Here is a 21,691-nt window from a genome sequence, read left to right as displayed (position 1 = left end):
TTTTTGTACATTGGAATTGGTGAATTCCAATTGTTGAAATTCCGGCCGTTGAATCGACCCTAACTGGATAGAGTGAACAAAGGGTGCACAATGAAACGTTTAACCGCTGACCTGGTTTGTTGCCATGTCGAGCGAGTTCTAACCGTCAGCAGTAAATATTAAAAATTTTTGCGGATTACTATCGCACGTGACAATGTGTAGGCCCTGGCCACCTGGCTCGATTGGCTAGGAGCTGAAGTGATCAGCACACACAGGTAAATGGATTAAAAGTAAGTAACAAAAGTAAACAAGTTGAGATTATTGTTAAAAAAAATAAATACTAGACTACTTTCTCTAAATAAAACGCACCGCTTGTGTAGTGTATGGTGTAGATCTCATGTGGCTGGATCACTGTACTACCTGTAATGAGATATCCGGTGATATTAGCTTAACAGCTTTTTCTTACAACGTGGGCTAGATTTGTAGTAAGAGGAGCATTTAAATTGATGTAAACTCTCCCACCATCATTGTTAGTATTCAATCATTTATACCAGAGATTGGCAATGTGGTGTGACATATTTTCATACATGTCAGTAATGTCCAGTTGTTGGTGTTGATGTGTTTGTCTGAGCAACAAAGTTTACTCACACTGCTCCAGTACAGTCTACCTGAGGATCATGTGCTGTGGATGTACTGTACGGCTACTCAGGGGCACCAAACACCCCCTCAAACATATGTTGTTTGTTCAGCAGACATGGGGCCAAGTACATGAGTACTTATACTCAAGTACACTTAATTACAGATTTGAAAGTGCTTGTACTGTACTTTACTTAAATGCTTTCTTAGTTTCCCCAATGTACTTGTACTTATACTCAAGTACTTTACTAAGTACTTGAGTACTTAAAGTACTGTTAAGTACTTGTACAGGGGTGTAAGTACTGCAAACATTGTACATAGTTTGTACACTATCTTGTAGCCAGGATTAATGATGTCATAGCATTCTGGCAAACAAAAGCAATGCTGTTGATTAAGTCAGTGCATTTTACAAGTTTAAGAGAGAGAATGGTTGACAAAAACCTGAAAGTACCAACCCCCCTAGGCATGCTTACATACTATTATACACCGAATACAGTATACATTTTGCTACAGCAAAATTTTAATGTATTTGTACTTTGCTTAAGTACTTCCAGCATGTACTTGTACTTAAGTACTCTCTTGATTGCCGCTGGAGTACTTGTACTTGGAAAATTCAAAAGTACTTGTACTTTACTTAAGTACTCTTAAATGTACTTGGCCCCATGTCTGGTTTGTTGTCACTTCATGGCGTCTGTAACCTTACTACTGGTTTTATAGAGTGCTCTCACTGGCTGTTTGTACAATAAAATAGTTTGCTTACATGGGTGGAAGTATACCATGACATGTTCTCATGTGTCAGTGATGTCCAGTTGATGTTGTTGTGGTTGCTCTAGCTATGTTTAATTTGGGACATTGGAAAAGCAGCCCACCCATGTAAATGCAGGGCCCGAAATTGTGTTTTGGAAATGATCTGAAAAGTCCTGCTATTTGGTCGGACATACTAAATATTACTGTACAAAAATTTCCTAAAGGTGTTCAGGCGTTGGCCAGAAATGGTCAGAAAATGGCAGATGTCTGACCATAATTTCAGGCTCTGTAACTGAGAACCAAATGTTCGTGTCTCACAAGACTTTTAGTACCTGCACCCTCACCTGTTAGACTCCTGCCCTATGAGACGCTATCGCTGTCCTAGGAGTATTTGCCAGCATTAGCTAGTATGTTGTATCTCAGAGGATTAAATATAATTTATGCTCAACTAGCGTCAAGGAATGATCTTGTGTGTAGCAACTCTAGGCTTTGTTTTTTATGTGTGGGCTTCCTAGTGTTCGTATCAAGAACAATTTTGTCGATCAAACAAAGTGAGATAATTTAACACTTATCTTTAGCAATACAAGTAAAGCCATGTAATGTGTTGGATAGTGGTAAATACTATGTAATGCATACAATAAAACACTCATTGTGGTACCTTACATGTGTAGTAGGGTCATCGTTCTAAATCAGCATCCCTAAATGTGTCATTTGTGTACAAAGTGACCTGCCTAGTAGGAATTTCTTGTCACACCCCTAAACCCCTACTAAAGCAGTACTAACATGTTGAAATGTATTCCTTATACAGGATCAGACATTACCTGAAGTTAACATGCAGAGTTTGATCACATGAGATCGTAAGGACCTGTAGTGGGCTCTACAGATCACAGAGGAACATCACTTTGGTAAGGAATCACTTAGTTATTTGGGTACACATGTAGTCTGAAATGGTAGCTGTAAATGTACATAAATGTGCATGTGGCATCTTTTAAACCTTAGCATCCCATGATCTGATTGTAGCTTCTTTGGGTTGCAATACATTTAGCCTCCTCGCAGGCCCCTTGTGTAATAGCAATTCCAATTATATCATTTGTAAAATGTTTCTTTCTGACACTAGTATGTTTTCATACTTCTACATACCATACCCACACACGCACACGCACTTGAACCACTTGCCCACCGGCTATATTTATAAGGATATTGCTGATCCCAACTGCCCATGTTTCACACAACAAGTGATATTCAGGTGAAATTTTGGGTGCCACACCTTCACTCAGCAGTTATATTTAGTACAGCCTCTTGTAGGGTGCCAGTCCTGACATCCAGGAGAATTTGCAGTCGCTAGATCATAGCACCTGAGTATAGTGTGCAGGTGATCCAGTCAACTAGGTAGGAGGCATACATAACTGTGTGCCGTATTTATTTGTACTAGTACATTAAAATTATAAATTTAAAAATAAAGTAGGAATCCAAACGATAAAAAGTAAGTGAAACAAGAGAAGAACAATGGTAACTATTACAGCATAGCTCGGTGGGAAATCCCTACTTTGGCATGATATAACAATTATTTTGTGTTCAATGCCAAAGTAGGAATTTCCCACCGAGCTATGCTGTAATAGCTACCATTGTTCTTCTCCTGTTTCACTACTTTTTATCGCTTGGATTCCTACTTCATTTTTAAATTTATAATTTTTAATATACTAGTTTGTTTAGTTTTTTGTTAAGGCATACAGCTAGCTATAAAGATGTGGATGTTCTATTAGGGTGACTGGTGTGTTAGAGTATCTCGAGGCAGCCTGCAAGATGTGCGCTTTCCCAAAAATGGGCGTGGTTTCGATCGATTTTAGAGTATGTCGAGTCAGCCTTCTAAATTGAAGGTGTGTGTTCACTGAAATACAGCTAGTGCAAAAGGGGTGTGTCATCGTGTTTAAATGGATAGGTTAATAATGCATAGAATGAAGAACGGGCGTGATCTTGTAACCTATCGTGAAGCTATATAGTACCAGTGCCCTCCGTTATAGATTATATATTTTAAATAATCTTGTGGCGTCTATTATGCTGTTTAAAGAAGTGTTGATATGGAAAATTAATGCCTCGATATGGTTTCATTGGATGAAGAAGACAAGCAGCCTGATTGAAGATAAAAGAAAAGACAAGGAGCAGAGGGCACACATTTGTCGGAACCCCAAAAGGCAGATCCCACTGGTGAGTTTGTTATTGTGGCATAAAATGGTGGCCGTGCGCTGCTTCGTTTGGGCTCTAGGCTTGCGACTGTGGTCAGTGAGTGAGGCAGTGAGGCTAAAATTCGAGTTTTGACGATTTAAAAAAAATTTATATCCGGCCAGCTGTAAGCGTTTTGTTGTAATTAATGCTGTTTTATCTACTATATGGACTAGGTACTATTCTGTAAAGGTGATTTTTGTATCGTAAGATATCTCTAGGATGTTTTTTAAAGGCGGAATTTTGGAAACCTTCACCTGGATTCCAACTTAAACGGTATGACCGTACCATTTGATAGATGCCTTTACTTTTAGCAAGAGTATATAATGGGGAGGGAGAGTGTCAAACTGAACTATAAGCTCTGTGAAAATGAGCCCATAAAGTATCGCGTATACCTTTGTTTCTTCTCGTAAACCTGACTGCTGTATATTGCTCAGTTTAACACCTTAAAACTTTTAACGGGTGATCTGGATGGAATGGCAATGGAAGAAATTCCAACTAGACTTGCCACTTTTGCTAGTAGAACTGTTGAGGCAGAAAATGGCAACCATGATGAAATCTCAATCATGATGAAATCTTGAATGATATTTTGTATGAAATGATAATTTTTAGAGCCTATGGTAGACTATAATAATGGGTCTATGATGAAGTTTTGACCACGATTAAACCTCGATGTTTGCTTTCCAGGTCTCATTTTTCAGAGCATATAGTGCAGTTTGATACTCTCCCTCCTCTTTATGTACTCTTGCTTGTAGTAAGCTTTGTTTTACAAATTAAGCTATTGTAATGTCGTACCACCCCTTATATTAAGGTAGCACGCCCTGGCCTCCATTTAGGATCCAGCGTTTATACTTGAGCCTGGCTTTAATACGGTATGCAATTCTCTTGGCTATTGTGGTGGGTGTGACACTGTAGGCACTTTCTTCTCTCAGATTTTGTGGTACTTAAATATGCTGCTGAAAGAAAGTGTTGGATATGGAAAAGTAATGCATCAATATGGTTTCCTCTACAAAGAAGGAAGACAACCAGTCTGATTGAAGATAAAGGGAAAGGCAAGGTTCAGAAGGCATGCACTCGTCGCAACCCCAAAAGGGCACATCCCTCTGGTGAGCTTGTTATTGTGGCATGAAATGATGGCCGTGCGCTGCTTCATTTGGTCTCTAGCCTTACGACTGGTCAGACAGAGCAAAATTCAATTTAGACAAGCAACAAAGTCTATATCCAACCACCTGTGAATGTTCTCTTATTTTTAATGCTGTATTTCATGTTAAAAGGACTATATAGTGCTATTTAAAAGGCAATATTTCTACTTAAGCAGCACTACCTGTTTGATAATGACTGTAAAAATGTTTTACTAGGGAGAAATCCTTCTTGATATGGGTCCTTGAAAGCTATTGTAATGCATTACTGTTATTACTGGGATGCAAAAGTACTCACCATCTGTTGTGTTGGGGGCAGTAGGCACCAGGCCACACAAGTCATAGTCTTTATCATCCCTGATGTTATGTACTCTATATTACGTTTTGGTATGGTGTAGTATTTGATGGTATATAATGCATTGGTGACAGTATATATCAACACAGGTGTTATCGTGTTCCCGACCCGCCGTGTGTCAATCATGTGAACTGCTATGCTACTATTACTGTATAATTTAATATAATTTGTTTAATGCACGTACCTCATAATTGAGTGTTGTGTGCATGTGAAAAGATGTAAACTTAAAATTACTGCTGTCTATAAAGATGAAGTGCGTGACAAAATGTGTTTAAGTCAGGTGAATTAGTTAAGTTAGTAGGTAGTGAGTTCCAAAGTCGAATTGAATGTGGGAGAATTGAATGATAATATGAGTTAACTCTAGTAGGTAAACTGATGAATCTTTTAAGATTGCCCCGGGTGGATGATAATACTGGTTGGAGATCTTGTGAGAAGTCAATACAAATAAGGTTGTTGATAACTTTGTAAAACATGGTGATGATGGCATTAGTTCTTCTTACTTCCAGTGATTGCCAGTTTAATTGAGACAACATGGAGGTCACACTGGAGTATGCCGAGAATTTGTTGAAGACAAACAAGCAGCCTTACGTTGGACCATTTCTAGTTTTGCAATATCAGTTCTGACATAAGTGGACCATACAGTAGAGGCATACTCCAAAATTGGTCATACGTAAGTGAGGTAAGCAAGTGATTTAATAGTAATAGAGCATTGTCTGAGATTTCTTTGCAAAAATGCTCGTGTAGAATTTGCTTTATTACAAATGGCAACAACGTGATCATGCCAAGACAAGTTGTGAGTAAAGATGACTCCTAAGTATTTGGCAGAATTGACCTTAGAGAGGAAATGACTATTGATATTGTGCGTTGAATTTATAGGGTTTTTCTTATTTGTTATAGTCAGGTGTTCACACTTTGTCAAATTGAGTTTCATTAGCCACGTGTGGGCCCACTGAGCAATGATGTCCATGTCTTTCTGTAGTCTAATAATATCTTCTGCACTATGAATCTCTCTATACAAAATTACATCATCGGCGTAGAGTCTGATTTTAGAGGCAACATTACTAGGTAGATCGTTTATATAAAGAAGGAAGAGCAAAGGACCTAATACTGAGCCTTGCGGCACCCCTGATTATAATGTCATTTAGTATGTAACTAAAACTACTTTACAATAGCCAAACTACGTACAAGAATCAGTTACAACAACAGGCGGAGAAGAAATCAGTGTCTTCACACTACAAAGGCCCACAGTACCTTAAAATCATTTTAGCATTGCTTGTCCATAGAGAAATGGAAAAGTGCTGCAGTATTACATTTTTTCTATATAGCAAGTTTGGTATAAATCACTTCTTTTACTGAACAGTCAACCCTGCTAGTGTGCTCAGCTTCTATGCAAACACTCAATTATAACATTAAAGAGAAAAATGCTACATATACTCTTGACTGTATGTATACTTTGGAATGATTTATGCAAACAATTCTTTGAAGCTAAAAAATCAACTACCACGTCGTGCAATATTTGAAAGTTACAATTCTGATTTTAATTACTGTGTGTATATTATCAGTGAAACCTCTTATATAGATATAGAATAACATTGCTACATTTCATTTTCAGTTGACTCAAAAACTTGTCAGCAACACACTACGTATACACACAACAGTGCTGATTCACAAGCCACTTGATCACCTGCTACATTTAAAGATATCAATCACTGTCAAATCTGATCTCTTGCCGTCATCATCTGTCACCACAGCAGCAGCTACCATGACAGCAAAATGTTTATCAAAACTAACTGACTTTATTATTGCATGACATTAGTGTATACTCTGGAACCTTGCTCCAGTGTGACATGTAAGGTTGTATAATTATGATGATCATGCATACTCATGGTACAACACCGAATCCCCAGGGAACTATTTTGTTTAGATTGAGGTATATTACATATTTATTAAATGTCACATAGGATGGTCAGTAAGGGTTATTGGCACAAAATACTGCAGATGCAGTACCTATACACTGCTTGAAGGTTCTTAGTTTACTAATTTGTTAAGATGCCTTACTGTAGTTATACTGATAGTAAAGTGTCAGTAAACTTAAGTATATGGAACATAATTATTTTAGTAAGTTTAAACTCTCAGTAAAACATCAGTGAATGCGGGTTTACTGAAAAACTACTAAAATAACAAACAATTAACTGTTCCATATACTGGGGATATACCACTGTAGTAAACTAAGATACTTCAAGCAGTGATAGTCGGGGTTAGAGTAAACAATTTGTACTCTTGGTATCAAGACACACAATAGTGTGTCGTGCGGCCCAAGAAGCCGGCGCGCCACACCGTGAGTATATTGACAGGAAGAACGAAAACGTCATTTTCACACCTTTGTATCTCGGTGATCACTTATCTGATTGGAACCAAATTTGCTACACAGTTGCCCGCCTGCCAAGGGAGTCTACATTCCAAATTTGAAGGAAATCGCTCCAGCCATTTCCGAGATATGAGCTGCCAAAGTTTCGTTTTTTTTTCTTCGTTTTTTTTTTCTTCTTCGTCTTTTCGCACACTTGCAAAAATTACTATAACAAGCAAACGCGTACTCTGATCGCCTTGAAATTTGGCACACAGAAAGGGAGTCCAAAGGCGAATCCTAGCATCAAATTTGGTACAAATCCGATGAATGGTTCAGGAGTTATGACCGATTATTCGCGTAAAACAAGATCGATTTGTTGTCACGCCTACAGGGTAAACCGCTTCATGGAATGAGTTGAAAATTGCTATGTAGATGGAGTAACCATCGTAGGAGTGCCTTTTGGTGGTTTGAAAGGAATCGAGATAAAGACCACGGAGATATGACACAAAACCCAACCTGTGTCACAATTACGCGATCGATTTTTATGAATAAAAAAGTATTAGTTTTCACGCCTACTAGGCAAACCGCTTAGAGCAATGAGCTGAAAATCGGTGTATATCTGGAATAATCTTCATAGAAAGTTCTTGCAGTAGTACAGAAGAATCAGATTACAAACCACTGAGTTATGATTCGAAAGCCAACTCCGTGTAGCAAATGCGAGATCGAGATACTCTAATAGAACAGTCACCCTAATAGAGCATTCGGCTAATTTATTTACTCCATTATAGAATTTTATTACATCACAAGTTATTCTGTAGGGAGTTCAGCTGCAAACAGTTAATCTTATAGACAGTTCAGCAAGAAGACAGTCACCATGTGGAGAGTTAAGCAAATATATCACTATAGAGATTCAGAACATTACAAGTCACACTGAAGAAAGTTCAGCCATAAACAAGTCATGCACTGTGTAGAGAATTCAGCTACAAACAAATTACCCTTTAGAGAATTCAGTTACACAGAATTCAGCTACACACAAGTCACTGTGGAGAGAGTTCAGCTACAAACAAATTACCCTTTAGAGTGATCAGCTACAAACAAAACACTTTGCAGGGTGTTCAGCTGCAACAAATCAACCTTTAGAGCGATCAGCAATGAACAAATCAACACAAATCTACCTGTAGAGAGATCAGCTAGAAACAAATCACCCTGAAGACAGTTCAGCTACAAAAAAATCACCCTGTAGAGACATCAGCTAGAAACTAGACACAATGTAAGGAGTTCAGCTACAAGCAATCAACCTGTAGAGAGTTCAGCTAAAACAAATCAACCTGCAGAGAGATCAGCTACAAACAAATCACCATATAGAGAGTTCAGCTACAAACAGATTACCTGTAGATAGATCGGCTACAAACAAATTAACCTGCAGAGAGATCAGCTACACACAAATCACCTCTACAAACAAATCACCCTGTAGAGAGATCAGCTACAAACTAGACACAAAGTAAGGAGTTCAGCTACAGGTAAATTACCCTGTAGAGAGTTCATCTACAAACAAATCAACCTGTAGAGCAATCAGCTAGAAACAAATCACCCTGAAGAGAGGTCAGCTACAAAAAATCACCCTGTAGAGAGATCAGCTAGAAACAAATCACCCTGTAGAGAGATCAGCTACAAACAAATTTCCTTGTAGAGAGATCAGCTACAAGCAAAACACCCTGTAGAGAGTTCAGCAACAAAGAAACCACCATGTAGAGAGTTCAGCTACCAACAAATTACCCTGTAGAGAGATCGGCTACAAACAAATCAGCCTGTAGAGAGTTCAGCTAAAACAAATCAACCTACAGAGAGATCAGCTACACACAAATCAACTTATAGAGAGATCAACTACAAACAAATCATCCTGTAGAGAGATCAGCTACAAAAAATCACCCTGTAGAGATATCAGCTAGAAACAAATCACCCTGAAGAGAGGTCAGCTACAAAAAAATCACCCTGTAGAGAGATCAGCTAGAAACAAATTACCCTATAGAGAGATCGGCTACAAACAAATCAACCTGCAGAGAGATCAGCTACACACAAATCAACTTATAGAGAGATCAACTACAAACAAATCACCCTGTTGAGAGATCAGCTAGAAACTACACACAATGTAAGGAGTTCAGCTACAAATAAATCACCCTGTAGAGAGCTCAGCTAAAACAAATCAACCTGCAGAGAGATCAGCTACAAACAAATCACCTTTTAGACAGTTCAGCTACAAATAAATTACCTTGTGGAGAGATCGGCTACAAACAAATCAACCTCCAGAGAGATTAGCTACACACAATTCAACTTGTAGAGAGATCAGCTACAAACAAATCACCCTGTAGAGAGATCAGCTAGAAACTAGACACAATGTAAGGAGTTCAGCTACAAGCAAATCACCGTGTAGAGAGTTCAGCTACAAACAAACCAACCTGTAGAGCGATCAGCTAGAAACAAATCCCCCTGAAGAGAGGTCAGCTACAAAAAAATCACCCTGTAGAGATATCAGCTAGAAACAAATCACCCTGAAGAGAGGTCAGCTACAAAAAAAATCACCCTGTAGAGAGATCAGCTAGAAACAAATCACCCTGAAGAGAGGTCAGCTACAAACAAAACACTTTGCAGAGAATTCAGCTACAAACAAATCAGCTTGTAGAGAGATCAGTTACACACAAATCAACCTGTAGAGAGATAAGCTAGAAACAAATCACCCTGTAGAGAGTAGCTACAAGCAAAACACCCTGTAGAGAGTTCAGCAACAAAGAAACCACCATGTAGAGAGTTCAGCTGCAAACAAATCACCTTATAGAGAGTTCAGCTACAAACAAATCACCCTGTAGAGAGATCAGCTAGAAACTAGACACAATGTAAGGAGTTCAGCTACAAGCAAATCACCCTTTAGTGAGTTCAGCTACAAACAAATCAACCTGCAGTGAAATCACCTACAAAAAAGTACCTTGTACAGAGTTCAGCTACAAACAAATTACCCTGTAGAGAGATCGGCTACAAACAAATCAACCAGTAGAAAGATCAGCTACACACAAATCAACTTGTAGAGAGATCAGCTACAAACAAATCACTCTGTAGAAAGATCAGCTAGAAACCAGACACAATGTAAGGAGTTCAGCTACAAGTAAATCACCCTGTAGAGAGTTCAGCTAAAACAAATCAACCTGCAGAGAGATCAGCTACAAATAAATCACTTTACAGACAGTTCAGCTACAAACAAATTACCTTGTAGAGAGATCGGCTGCAAATTAATCAACCTGCAGAGAGATCAGCTACACACAAATCAACTTGTAGAGAGATCAGCTACAAACAAATCACCCTGTAGAGAGATTAGCTAGAAACTAGATACAATGCAAGGAGTTCAGCTATATACAAGCAAAATCACCCTTTAGTGAGTTCAGCTACAAACAAATCAACCTGCAGTGAGATCACCCACACAAACGCACTTGTACAGAGTTCAGTTACAAACAAATCACCCTGTAGAGAGATCAGCAACAAAGAAACCACCATGTAGAGAGTTCAGCTGCAAACAAATCACCCAGTAGAAAGATCAGCTAGAAGAAGTTACCTTGTAGAGAGTTCAGTTACAAAGAAACCATCATATAGAGAGTTCAGCTACAAAGAAATTACCCCGTAGAGAGTTCAGCTAGAAGAAGTCACCTTGTAAAGAGTTCAGCTGCAAAGAAACCATCATGTACAGAGTTCAGCTACAAAGAAACTACCTGTACAGAATTCAACTACAAACAAATTACCCTGTATAGAGATCAGCTAGAAGAAGTTACCTTGTAGATAGTTCAGCTACAACAATTCACCCTGTAGAAAGATCAGCTAGAAGAAGTCACCTTGTAGAGTGTTCAGTTACAAAGAAACCATCATGTAGAGAGTTCAGCTGCAAACAAATCACTCTGTAGAGACTTCAGCTACAAAGAAACCGCCAAGTAGAGAGTTCAGCCTCATACAAACTACCTTGTAGAGAATTCAACTACAACAAATCACCCTGTAGAGAAGAAGTTACCTTGTAGAGAGTTCAGCTACAAAGAAACCATCATGTAGAGAGTTCAGCTACAAAGAAACCACCTAGTAGAGAGTTTAGCTGCAAACAAATCACCTGTAGAGAGTTCAGCTAGAAACAAATCACCCCGTAGAGAGATCAGCTGGACCAAGTCACCTTGTAGAGAGTTCAGCTACAAAGAAACCATCATGTAGAGAGTTCAGCTGCAAACAAATCACCCTACAGAGAGTTCAGCTACAAAAAATCACCCTTTAGAGAGTTCAGCTAGACGAAGTCACCTTATAGAGAGTTCAGCTACAAAGAAACCATCATGTAGAGAGTTCGGCTACAAAGACACCACCATGTAGAGAGTTTAGCTGCAAACGAATCACCTGTAGAGAGTTCAGCTAGAAACAAAATACCCTGTAGAGAGACCAGCTAGAAGAGGTTACCTTGTAGAGAGTTCAGCTACAAAGAAACCATCCTGTATATAGTTCAGCTATATTTCAAGTCACCCAGTAGAGAGATCAGCCGCAAAAAAATATCCTGTGGGGAATAATGGGCATTTAATAAATATATGTATATAATTTGTATAATTACTAATGAAATCAAAAATAATTGAAGTACTAAAAGTCTTCTTTAAGTTCTTTTCTTCTTCCTGTAGTAAAGAAAAAAACACATGGGTTAAAAAAGCCCCAAAGCCAGCCATAGGCCGGCTTTGCAGTATACAAATACAAAAAGAAGTGATATCTAATCAAAAACAGCCAAGCTGTAAAAAAAAGGTGCGGCCCCCAAAAAGGCCATGGTGAAAAAAGATGTGAAATCCAAGGTGGCGGCCAAGAAATGGCTGTGATGGTAGGTTAATGGTTACATTTTAATAACGACAATTCAGGTGAATTTGGTGCCAAGACCAAGCGGCACAAAATTCACCTGAATTGTCGTTATTAAAATGTAACCATTAACCTACCATCACAACCATTTCTTGGCCGCCACCTTGGATTTCACATCTTGGCACCAAATTCACCTGAATTGTCGTTATTAAAATGTAACCATTAACCTACCATCACAGCCATTTCTTGGCCGCCACCTTGGATTTCACATCTTTTTTCACCATGGCCTTTTTGGGGGCCGCACCTTTTTTTTACAGCTTGGCTGTTTTTGATTAGATAGCTATATACATGACCATAATGATTACGGTATATGCCAAACATAATGGGACACCGCAGACTGTTACTGTTCAATCACTAGAGAAGGATGAAGGTCAGTAGCAAGGATGGACTTCCCCAACATGCATGCTAGATGCTAGCCAGATCGCTGAATGATAACTAGTTATTATTGGCATGCATGGTTTATTATAGATATTATTTTGTTATTGAACATAATTATAATACTGCATACCGGTACCATTTAGGCACTAGCCTATTATTCTTGCATAATTTTGAGCATAATAGGTGCCTTGCAGCATCAAGCATAATGCTAGCATAATAGGTAGATTTTGCCATACTGTAAACTCTTATCAGTGAAAACTGCACATTGTGGAAAAAGTTTGACATGACTATTCTATTTGTAAAGTCTTGATCTTGTGTAGCCATACCACTGCTTTCCTATGTACTGAATAGGAAAGTATATATTATAGTTAGGGACCCGCTGATTATGCTCATAATTTTACCTATTATGCTATGCTGTACTGCTCAAAAATTTACCTATTATGCTAAAATTTATGCTCAATACTTACCTATTATGCTCAAATTACAGTATTTTACAAGTTGGTTGACAGTCCAAAAAATAAGCTTGCATTACGTAAGCTTTAGCCAATGAAATCAATTTTTACACGTGCAAGTTTAAACACTGCATGCGTAAATCGTGTACAGTAAGAAGTTGGCCCGGATAGATATGCCAAAAGCATATTCCACTGACTTGAGGTGGAGGATAGTTTGGCTCAACGTTATTTTAAATTTTACCACAAGCCAGGTTGCCAGAGTATTTTGCAAGACGGTTGTCAGATTAAAAAAAAACACCACGGTGCACGCGACCAAAATCATCACGTGAGTACAGGGTACCCTGAGTACACGCGCGTGGTAAACCGAGCGGTAAACATGGACAGTTCTTCCTCAAGAAGTGTGACCCCAGTTTCAAATGTACTTTCAGGACGCAATGCTCCTGTAACAGTTTACAATGTTGCTGTTGGTACGAAGTCTACTGCCGTATCTACTTCACTACCCTTAGCCAACATGGAGTTGGTGCTAACCAGTAACAAGAGTACCAGTTCTGATGTTGGATCACTTGAGCGACGGACGGCGACTGTGAACCCCAGTGTAACTGGTGCACTTATACAGTGGCTTGCTGGGATGCAGCAAAACAAGGTCCCATCTCCCACCCCAGTTTCTCTGAGACCTGTAGCCCTACTTAATCCTCAACCTGGCGTGACAGAGACAACAGAAAGAATCGAATATGTGACCAAGAAGAAGGTGATCAATATTAATGTTAAAGTTCTAAATAAGGGAAAGTTAAAGGATTGTCCAGTTTATGTTTTAAGAAACATTGATGAGAGCAAACAGTTGACACGACGTGAGCTAATCAAAGAGCTGCAAAGTCAGTTTGGGTCAATAGTTCCTGAGACTTGCAAGCTACCAATAGGCTACTTCAAGGGCTCAATAAAAATAACCATAAGAACAGATGCCGATATTGCTGACATCTGGGAGTATGTAAGAAAGAGAAATCAGGTAACCCTGTGGTGCCAAGGCGATTATCCTGAAACCTCAAGTGAAAGTGAGGATGAACCGCTGCCTGCTAAAAAGAAACGGAAAGGAACTAAGAAGAAACTTTCTGCTTTAGAGGAAAAGTCTAATCGAGTAGAGGGGCTTATTCATACCCTAAAGCAGAAACATGGTGATGAGTACAACATGATACAATACCGTCTATGGGCAGAAGTGGTAGACGTTGGCACACACAGGTACAGTTGGTGGTTATACATTGACGTTTAAGTTAATGGTATTTACATTGAGGTTCCCACAATACCAATCTTTGAGGGAACAGTGAATGTCTCATTTACAGGAATTTTCTGCCTTAAAAGTATTGTGGGACAGCAAAAGTATGCCATGGTGTGGCCTCTACATAAATTAGCCACAAATATGCATTGTTCATTTCTAAAGCTGTTTACTGTTGTCATTCCTAATGTGTACATTGCTATACAACATGTGGTCAATTATTTAAGCCACAACATAGTATATGTTAACCCTAGATAGTACCACAGGTACTATAAACAAGGATGTGCCCAGGTTTTGAATAGTGGTGGCTACAAAAAGGGGAGAAGATTTAAGATAAAGTGTGTGGGGCCAAAACTTGCAAAGTCAGAGGTGAATCTGTAAGGAGTAGTGGTGGCTAATTTATTTAAGTGGTGGTTGGTGCCGACCACTGTGGGCACATCCCTGTATAAAGTGGTTCTCGTAACAGAGTTCAACATCGTAGAGCAAATTATCTAAAGCTTGATGTGGCTTTTGAGCAACATGGATAGTTAAATTACATTCTACACATCATTAGTTATGATCAAGCAGAAACTGTGTCAATGATTCTGTATTATATGTCTAAGCCTATGGTTTGACTCCATAATAGTAAGGCTGAAATGAACACTGCAAATACAATAGATTGCAAGACGGTTGTCAATCATAAATTTCTTTGCTGGTGATATCACACCATTCAGATACTTCGTAAGAAATTTGAAATAGGCTTGCCGCCTATCATTGGTTGGTTTTTACGTGAGTCCTGTTCAGAATTGCTGTACGACTGACAACCGACTTCCAATCTACTGTACTCAAGTACTTGCTAAGAGATCACATCATTCACATGATGCATTTGTCATCAAGGAGTGACACAATAAAGACTATAGAGTTTGATTGCCATAATTTCTTTGTCGAGATACTAACATTAGCGCTTTCATGCAGTGTGTAAAGCTTGTCAAATGGGTATATTACTACAAGCAGTTCAGTACTCAAGCGTTAATTCTAGATGGTACTTGAACAATAAAAAAACTATTATCAGCCCTGCATAAAAGTAATGCTTTCAAAAGTAACCTGTGGAAAACACTCTATGGTTAGAAGAGCTATTTACTTAAGCCTGATTCTGTTTGGAGGACAGTTTGTTGTTGCTGGAACAAGGAATTGAGTTTTGTGTGTTAACTATTATGTTAATCTTTCACAAGTTTAATTGTTTGTATACTTTAGTGTGTAAAGTTCATAGTGTTTGATTTGCTTTCTTTTAGATCGACGACTGACCCACCCAATATTCCTGCTTTTACTGGTAACAGAGTACGCAAATCAAAGCCGATAGAAGCTCTAACATCTGCAGTTACACATATGGCACAGGTGTTTACTTCTAATGCTACCACACCTACTACTACTACTGTTAGTGCTGGGACTATGAGTGCTGGAAGCGACACAAATACGCTTACAGGGATTTCACCAGCCAAACAGGCAGGTCTGAGGAGCAGCTACTTGGTACAGTTAAAGGATCTTCACTCTCTATATGAAAGTGGAGCTATTTCTGAAACTGAATTTCAAGAGCAGAAGGCTCCAATCTTGGATCACCTGAAGCGACTTGTACCAGAGTAACATGATGCCAACTACAGTGTATTATTGGTTTAAAATAAAAGATGTGATTAAAACCCTGTACGTTAATTAGACAATGTAACCTGCATGTTCAATGTAGCTTAGACAGTTATCAACACTAACTGAGTGGTATGCTGATAGTATAGCAGTTTTGGGTGATACAGCAGAGGTGTCATTTGCTTCCAGATAATGTTTAACTTCAGCAAACACCTCTGCTATAGGGTTCAGATTTGGAGAATACGCTGGCAAAAATTTTACAAGGGCTCCAACAGCTGTGAGAAGTTCGAACACTGGATCGATGTGGTGTATAGAAGCGTTGTCCATTACTACAATTGAATTGGGGTTTGTACCATTGAATGACATGAGTAGTGAGAGCATACACCGACGAACAAAGTCCAAGAACAAATCACCATCTACTGAACTTTCTGTAATGTATACATCCTCTACTCCATTTGTAGTAAGTACAGCTATGGAAGTGTAGCATTTTCCACGTAGTGTGAGGGTGTAGTTTCTAGGGGGTTGTCCACAAACTCCATATCCATATTTTCTAAGGTGGTTCCTCTTGTCAAATCCGCTTTCATCTATCCATAGCATGAAGGATGGATCAAAAGCAGACATTTCAACAATGAACTCCGCTCTTAAATCATCAGAACGTAAGGATGAAGTGATTTTTATCCGCTGCTTACTGAAACCAAGGCGATGCAATGCCCTGCAGATAGTGGAGACGTAAACAATACGACCAGTATAATCAGCTAGCATTTGCTGTACTTCTTTGAGATAAATTCCAGGCTTAGAGGAAACGAGACTTATAAGGTACAGCTCTTCAAATTCATATAATACAAACTCTGGACCATTTCTTTTCTCCATAGGCCGTACATCACCAGTTACGCGAAAGCGTTCAGGAAATCTGTACACCGACCTCTCACTGATCTGGAAGATTCTGGCAACCTGGCTTGTGGTAAAATTTAAAATAACGTTGAGCCAAACTATCCTCCACCTCAAGTCAGTGGAATATGCTTTTGGCATATCTATCCGGGCCAACTTCTTACTGTACACGATTTACGCGCGCAGTGTTTAAACTTGCACGTGTAAAAATTGATTTCATTGGCTAAAGCTTACGTAATGCAAGCTTATTTTTTGGACTGTCAACCGACTTGCAAAATACTGTATGCCCAATTATTTATGCCTCAGTTCTCATGCTCTGCTAATAATTTCCAGTTTATGGATAAATAATAAGTGGCTGAAGCACAACCATACTTGTCTAAATGCATATCACAGAAAAGATCGATATACTCTAATAGAACAGTCAGCTTTGTGATTGTTCTATTAGAGTTACTGACTGTTCTATTAGAGTATATCGATCTTTCTGTGATAGCTATTTTTATAAGCAAGAATTCGTACTGTTACAAAATATTCTACCTATTATGCTAGCATTATGCTCAATGCTTTCAGGTACCTATTATGCTCATAATCATGCCAGCATAATCGGCGGGTCCCTAATTATAGTGGAATGAGTAATTCTAACCGTTGCTAAAGTAACTTAGCAACCATATTGTTGCTAGCCATGGGGCATATATCATTATGGTAACACTAGTTGTCAAGTCAGATATTTACTTGTAATAGAAACACACCACATGTACACTATTTTAGCCCATCAAATTAATATTACAGGTTTTTGTCAAGGGACCTTGACAAACTAGTGTAATACTAATTCTATATAGGCTAATCGCTTGACGTATTTCAGAATAATACATCAAGGTTCTATCAAGAGTATTATACTTTAACACATTTACTTGTTGGATTAAAAGCATAATAGGCTGGTGCCTAGTACCATTATTATACTATTATACTGATATTAAAAAATCAACCGTCAACTTGGGCTTTCGGTGTCACTTCCTACCTACCAATGTATTTGGTTGTATTGCAGCAGTTCCACTGCTTGTAAATTTCTGAGCATAAATAACTACAATGCAAATTCACTCATAGTGACTTACTTACAGATAAGCAGTACATCAACTCACAGTGTATAATACATGCAGAAGGAAAAAGTGACACTTTCACCCATTTGCTGGAGATCTAGAGCTAGTACCTATAGCCTGACTTTGACCTCATGTATTCAACTATATAATCTGCAATAGGTAATAAGTAGGATAGCCAAAGGTATAGATTTGGGTTGGGCCCATAATATGTGCTAGCTAGGAAGTTGGTAGGAGCTACAGGTGCAATTGTATAAAATCAACTTTCATTTGTCTTGGTTTTTAAAAGGGAATAGCTTTTTCCCTTACTTTCTCCATCTTTCCACTGTCCATATAGCTAGCTTAATTAATTAACTTATAGAATTAGAGAGATTCCCTGCTAAACTTGTGCCATAATATCATACCTATTCAGATCACACAGCTATTTTATGCAATTTTGAATGTGTTAGTGTTATTCAGTAGCGTCAAGTCATCTATATAGCTCCACGTGTAACTCAAAATGGAGCAAAGACTGTCACTGTGAGATCAAGTTAGATATGAGAAGCTAGCATCATGTTGTCATGGTATCTGCTATCATAGTGATTATTATATGACTGGTAACCCACTAAACCCAGCAGAAGGCCTGGGGAAGCAAGGAACAACACAGTAAACTTCACGCTTTGCATTGACAGATTCACTCACAGTATACCTGTCGCATTCACCAACAATGGCATTTTTTATTTTCTTACAGACTACAAATAGACAAATTTACTCATAGTGACATATACTAGTTACTTGTCAGGCAATGTCAGCAACCACCTTAACTTTGCACTACCAGGAGCTTGGCATTTATAAGCTCTAGCTTGACACTGTCAATGTTGAGTAAATGCCCCTTAATACACAACATCACAACTATAATGTCACTGTGAGTTGTAGTGTTTTATTGCTCATGTAGTGTTGAAGATGACCATTCCTGCTACTGGCCTATAGCTACATCTACTTACAATGACTGAACATAAAATTTATAAGTCTGTGTACCATACACAATATATTATATTTGTGGCATACACCATATATATACTATGATGTTATCTACAGTTTCTCTGAGTTCTTTATATTACAATGGGACCTGTTAATCAGGACATTTGAAAATAAGGACACCTGTGTAATCTGGACACTTGGTAATGGTCCCAAAGTATCACTTAGCATGTAACTGACCTGGAAAATGAGGATACCTTGATAATCAGGACACTTTTGGTTGATCCCAATGTGTCCTTAATATACAGGTTTCACTGTATGCTATCTACCATATCACTGTATGCTTACAGCCCTATTATATCACTGCATATTATAATTTATATGATACTCAATATGCAAAACCACTGCTTTTTTTACACTATCACAAAACTATTTAAAACTATCTTTTGTATATTTACAGTGAAACTTGTATATTAAGGACACCTTGGGATCGACCAAAAGTGTCCTGATTATCAAGGTGTCCTCATTTTCCAGGTCAGTTTACATGATAAGGGATACTTTGGGACCATTACCAAGTGTCCAGATTACACAGCTAGGTGTCCTTATTTTCAGGTGTCCTGATTAACAGGTTCCACTATAGCGGTGTTGCCCCCAAAATTAGTCAAATCGTGCACTTTTTCATAAAACATACACGTTTTCATGAAAGCATGAAACTTCCCACATAATATTCCTCATGACATGTATTTTTGATATAGTGCCATTGCAGATTTGACCTTTGGTGACCTTTTATGGCCATTTTTGTCCAAAACTTTTATCATTTCTGTCTTTATCTCCCTGAGGCATTAAATGACATGTTAAAACATGGTACCATAGTAAAGGTCTTCTTGAATGTAATGACTTGGTTTTTATTTGAAGTTAATAAGTAATTCCGTTTCAAAGATATGATGGCTTTAAGCTGCAAAATTCTACTGAGTTTACTTACCCTTGGGGTGTAAATTACCCATGGGGAGGTAAAATATCTCAATATTCATGAGTAATATAAATGATCATAACTCTGGAATAAAATCATTTATTAACTTCAAATTAGTGTTGCACCGATATCCAAACTAGCCGATTATTCTGATAACTGATATTAAGCAACAGAAATAGCCGATACCGATAACCGATCCGATATACACTAATAACACTAACACTCATCCTCATCATTATTAAATGGCTCATATTAGTGACATAACCATTGATATACAGTTTATTCTAGGCTAAAATGTAAAGTTAGATGTATACCACAAGTAAAAGTTACTCATGGTAAACAGGTTTCAAGTACATTTTACTACTGCTATACAGTTGAGACAAGTGGCTGGCACTACATAGAAACCTAAAAACCTCAGTTTATTGTTGGGCATGGCCTAACCCCTGACAGTTTATTATGGGCATGGCTGGTAGTCACCACTAAACCATTAACACATTACTTAATTAAAATGCCAAATAACTTATGTCTAGCCTCCCCCACATCATTATACTACACAGCGCAGTGGAGATTAACATCGGCCTTGATTTAATCAAAACCGATTAATCGGCTAGTAGCCAATATCGGCCTGATACCGATTATTGAACCGATTATCGGTGCAACACTACTTCAAATATAAGCTAAGTTGTTTCGATCAATTATTGTGGTACCTGTTGTAATGAGTTAACTAATGCCTCAGTGAGATAAAGACAGAAATGATCAAACTTCTGGGAAAAATGGCCATAAAGGTCACCAAAGGTTAAATCTGTCAAATCCATATAATAATGGTGAATGATCAAAGGTTAAATCTATATCAAAAAATTATGTCATGAGGAGTACTACTTATGTGGAAAGTTTCATGCTTTTACGAAAAAGTGCACGATTTTTGCACTGCTAGCTACCAAGTTAACAGCAAAATAATAATTTTTGACTGGAATGAGCCTTTGTTTTGATTACAAAAATAAAAGTTGTTTCAGGAATATCACATACTCCTATATTTACATTTCTGGAAATATACCTCAAAGAAATGTCACTATGTTATGCATATGTATGAAATTATTAAACCCAGAGAACATAATAAAAATTGTTTTGTACAGTAGTAGTGGTAGCCACCGACTTATCTGCACCTTCATAGCGGCCAGCTTGCGTATTGATTAAACACAAACTACTGAAACATGTAATGAGTACATAGCAATATACACATTAACAAAATTAATATTGTAAGGTTCCTTGGAAATTGATCAGCTGTTGCTAGCTGTGTTGTGCTTTTATGATAACTGCTACCATGGTGATGATGTTTGACAGCAGGTGATCTCTTAGCCCAGCAGAAGTTGGGTGTGGTTGGCACATTTCACAATTGTTTTGTTGTAATAATCATATAGTGTGTTGTTGACAAGTTCTTTGAGAAATAGGATATGCAGGAAATGGATCAAGTCCGTATATGGATCAATTTGCAAGCAATGCTTTTCTAGTCCTTTATTCGAGTTAACTTTGGGAAGCTTCACTGATAACACACCTACCATTAACTGGAGGTTTAGTTCATCCTATAAGAATGTATAAACTTTAGCTTGTATATATTGGTTTCTACACATTTTTACTTTTGAGCTAGACATCTTTTTACCTAATGAGGACATCCTCTGCACATGCATTGTAGCACAAATGAGCAAATGATTGTTGGTCCCGAAGTGTTTGGTTCCACTG

The 21,691-nt window shown here is 38.1% G+C and overlaps 2 protein-coding genes and 1 long non-coding RNA gene across 3 annotated transcripts; 2 read left to right on the top strand and 1 right to left on the bottom strand.

The window, feature by feature from the left end:
* The first annotated feature begins 61 nt into the window (after nt 1–61).
* Nucleotides 62–5,068, top strand: LOC136244926 (uncharacterized). The gene is made up of 3 exons (XR_010695655.1): nt 62–269; nt 2,171–2,267; nt 4,941–5,068. It is a non-coding gene; the product is annotated as an uncharacterized lncRNA (long non-coding RNA).
* Nucleotides 5,069–13,497: 8,429 nt separating this feature from the next.
* Nucleotides 13,498–16,166, top strand: LOC136244925 (uncharacterized). Its single transcript, XM_066036454.1, has 2 exons — nt 13,498–14,400; nt 15,706–16,166. Exons 1-2 carry the CDS (start codon nt 13,544–13,546, stop codon nt 16,052–16,054), a joined length of 1,206 nt encoding a protein of 401 aa, XP_065892526.1. The 5' UTR covers nt 13,498–13,543; the 3' UTR covers nt 16,055–16,166.
* LOC136244049 (uncharacterized) lies at nt 16,121–16,918 on the bottom strand. The gene has a single exon (XM_066035573.1). The coding sequence runs from the start codon at nt 16,916–16,918 to the stop codon at nt 16,121–16,123; it is 798 nt and encodes a 265-aa protein (XP_065891645.1).
* Between the last annotated feature and the right edge of the window lie 4,773 nt (nt 16,919–21,691).

This window comes from Dysidea avara, chromosome 14 (assembly GCF_963678975.1).
Source record: "Dysidea avara chromosome 14, odDysAvar1.4, whole genome shotgun sequence".
NCBI lineage: Eukaryota > Metazoa > Porifera > Demospongiae > Dictyoceratida > Dysideidae > Dysidea > Dysidea avara.
This window is presented reverse-complemented; position numbering and strand designations above follow the sequence as displayed.

What these genes read in the sequence shown, in the direction of transcription:
- LOC136244049 (XM_066035573.1), bottom strand. Translation starts at nt 16,918, where the DNA reads ATGGAGAAAAGAAATGGTCCAGAGTTTGTATTATATGAATTTGAAGAG.
- LOC136244925 (XM_066036454.1), top strand. Translation starts at nt 13,544, where the DNA reads ATGGACAGTTCTTCCTCAAGAAGTGTGACCCCAGTTTCAAATGTACTT. An exon ending in GTAGACGTTGGCACACACAG is followed by an intron (nt 14,401 to 15,705) that starts GTACAGTTGGTG and finishes GCTTTCTTTTAG; the next exon opens with ATCGACGACTGACCCACCCA.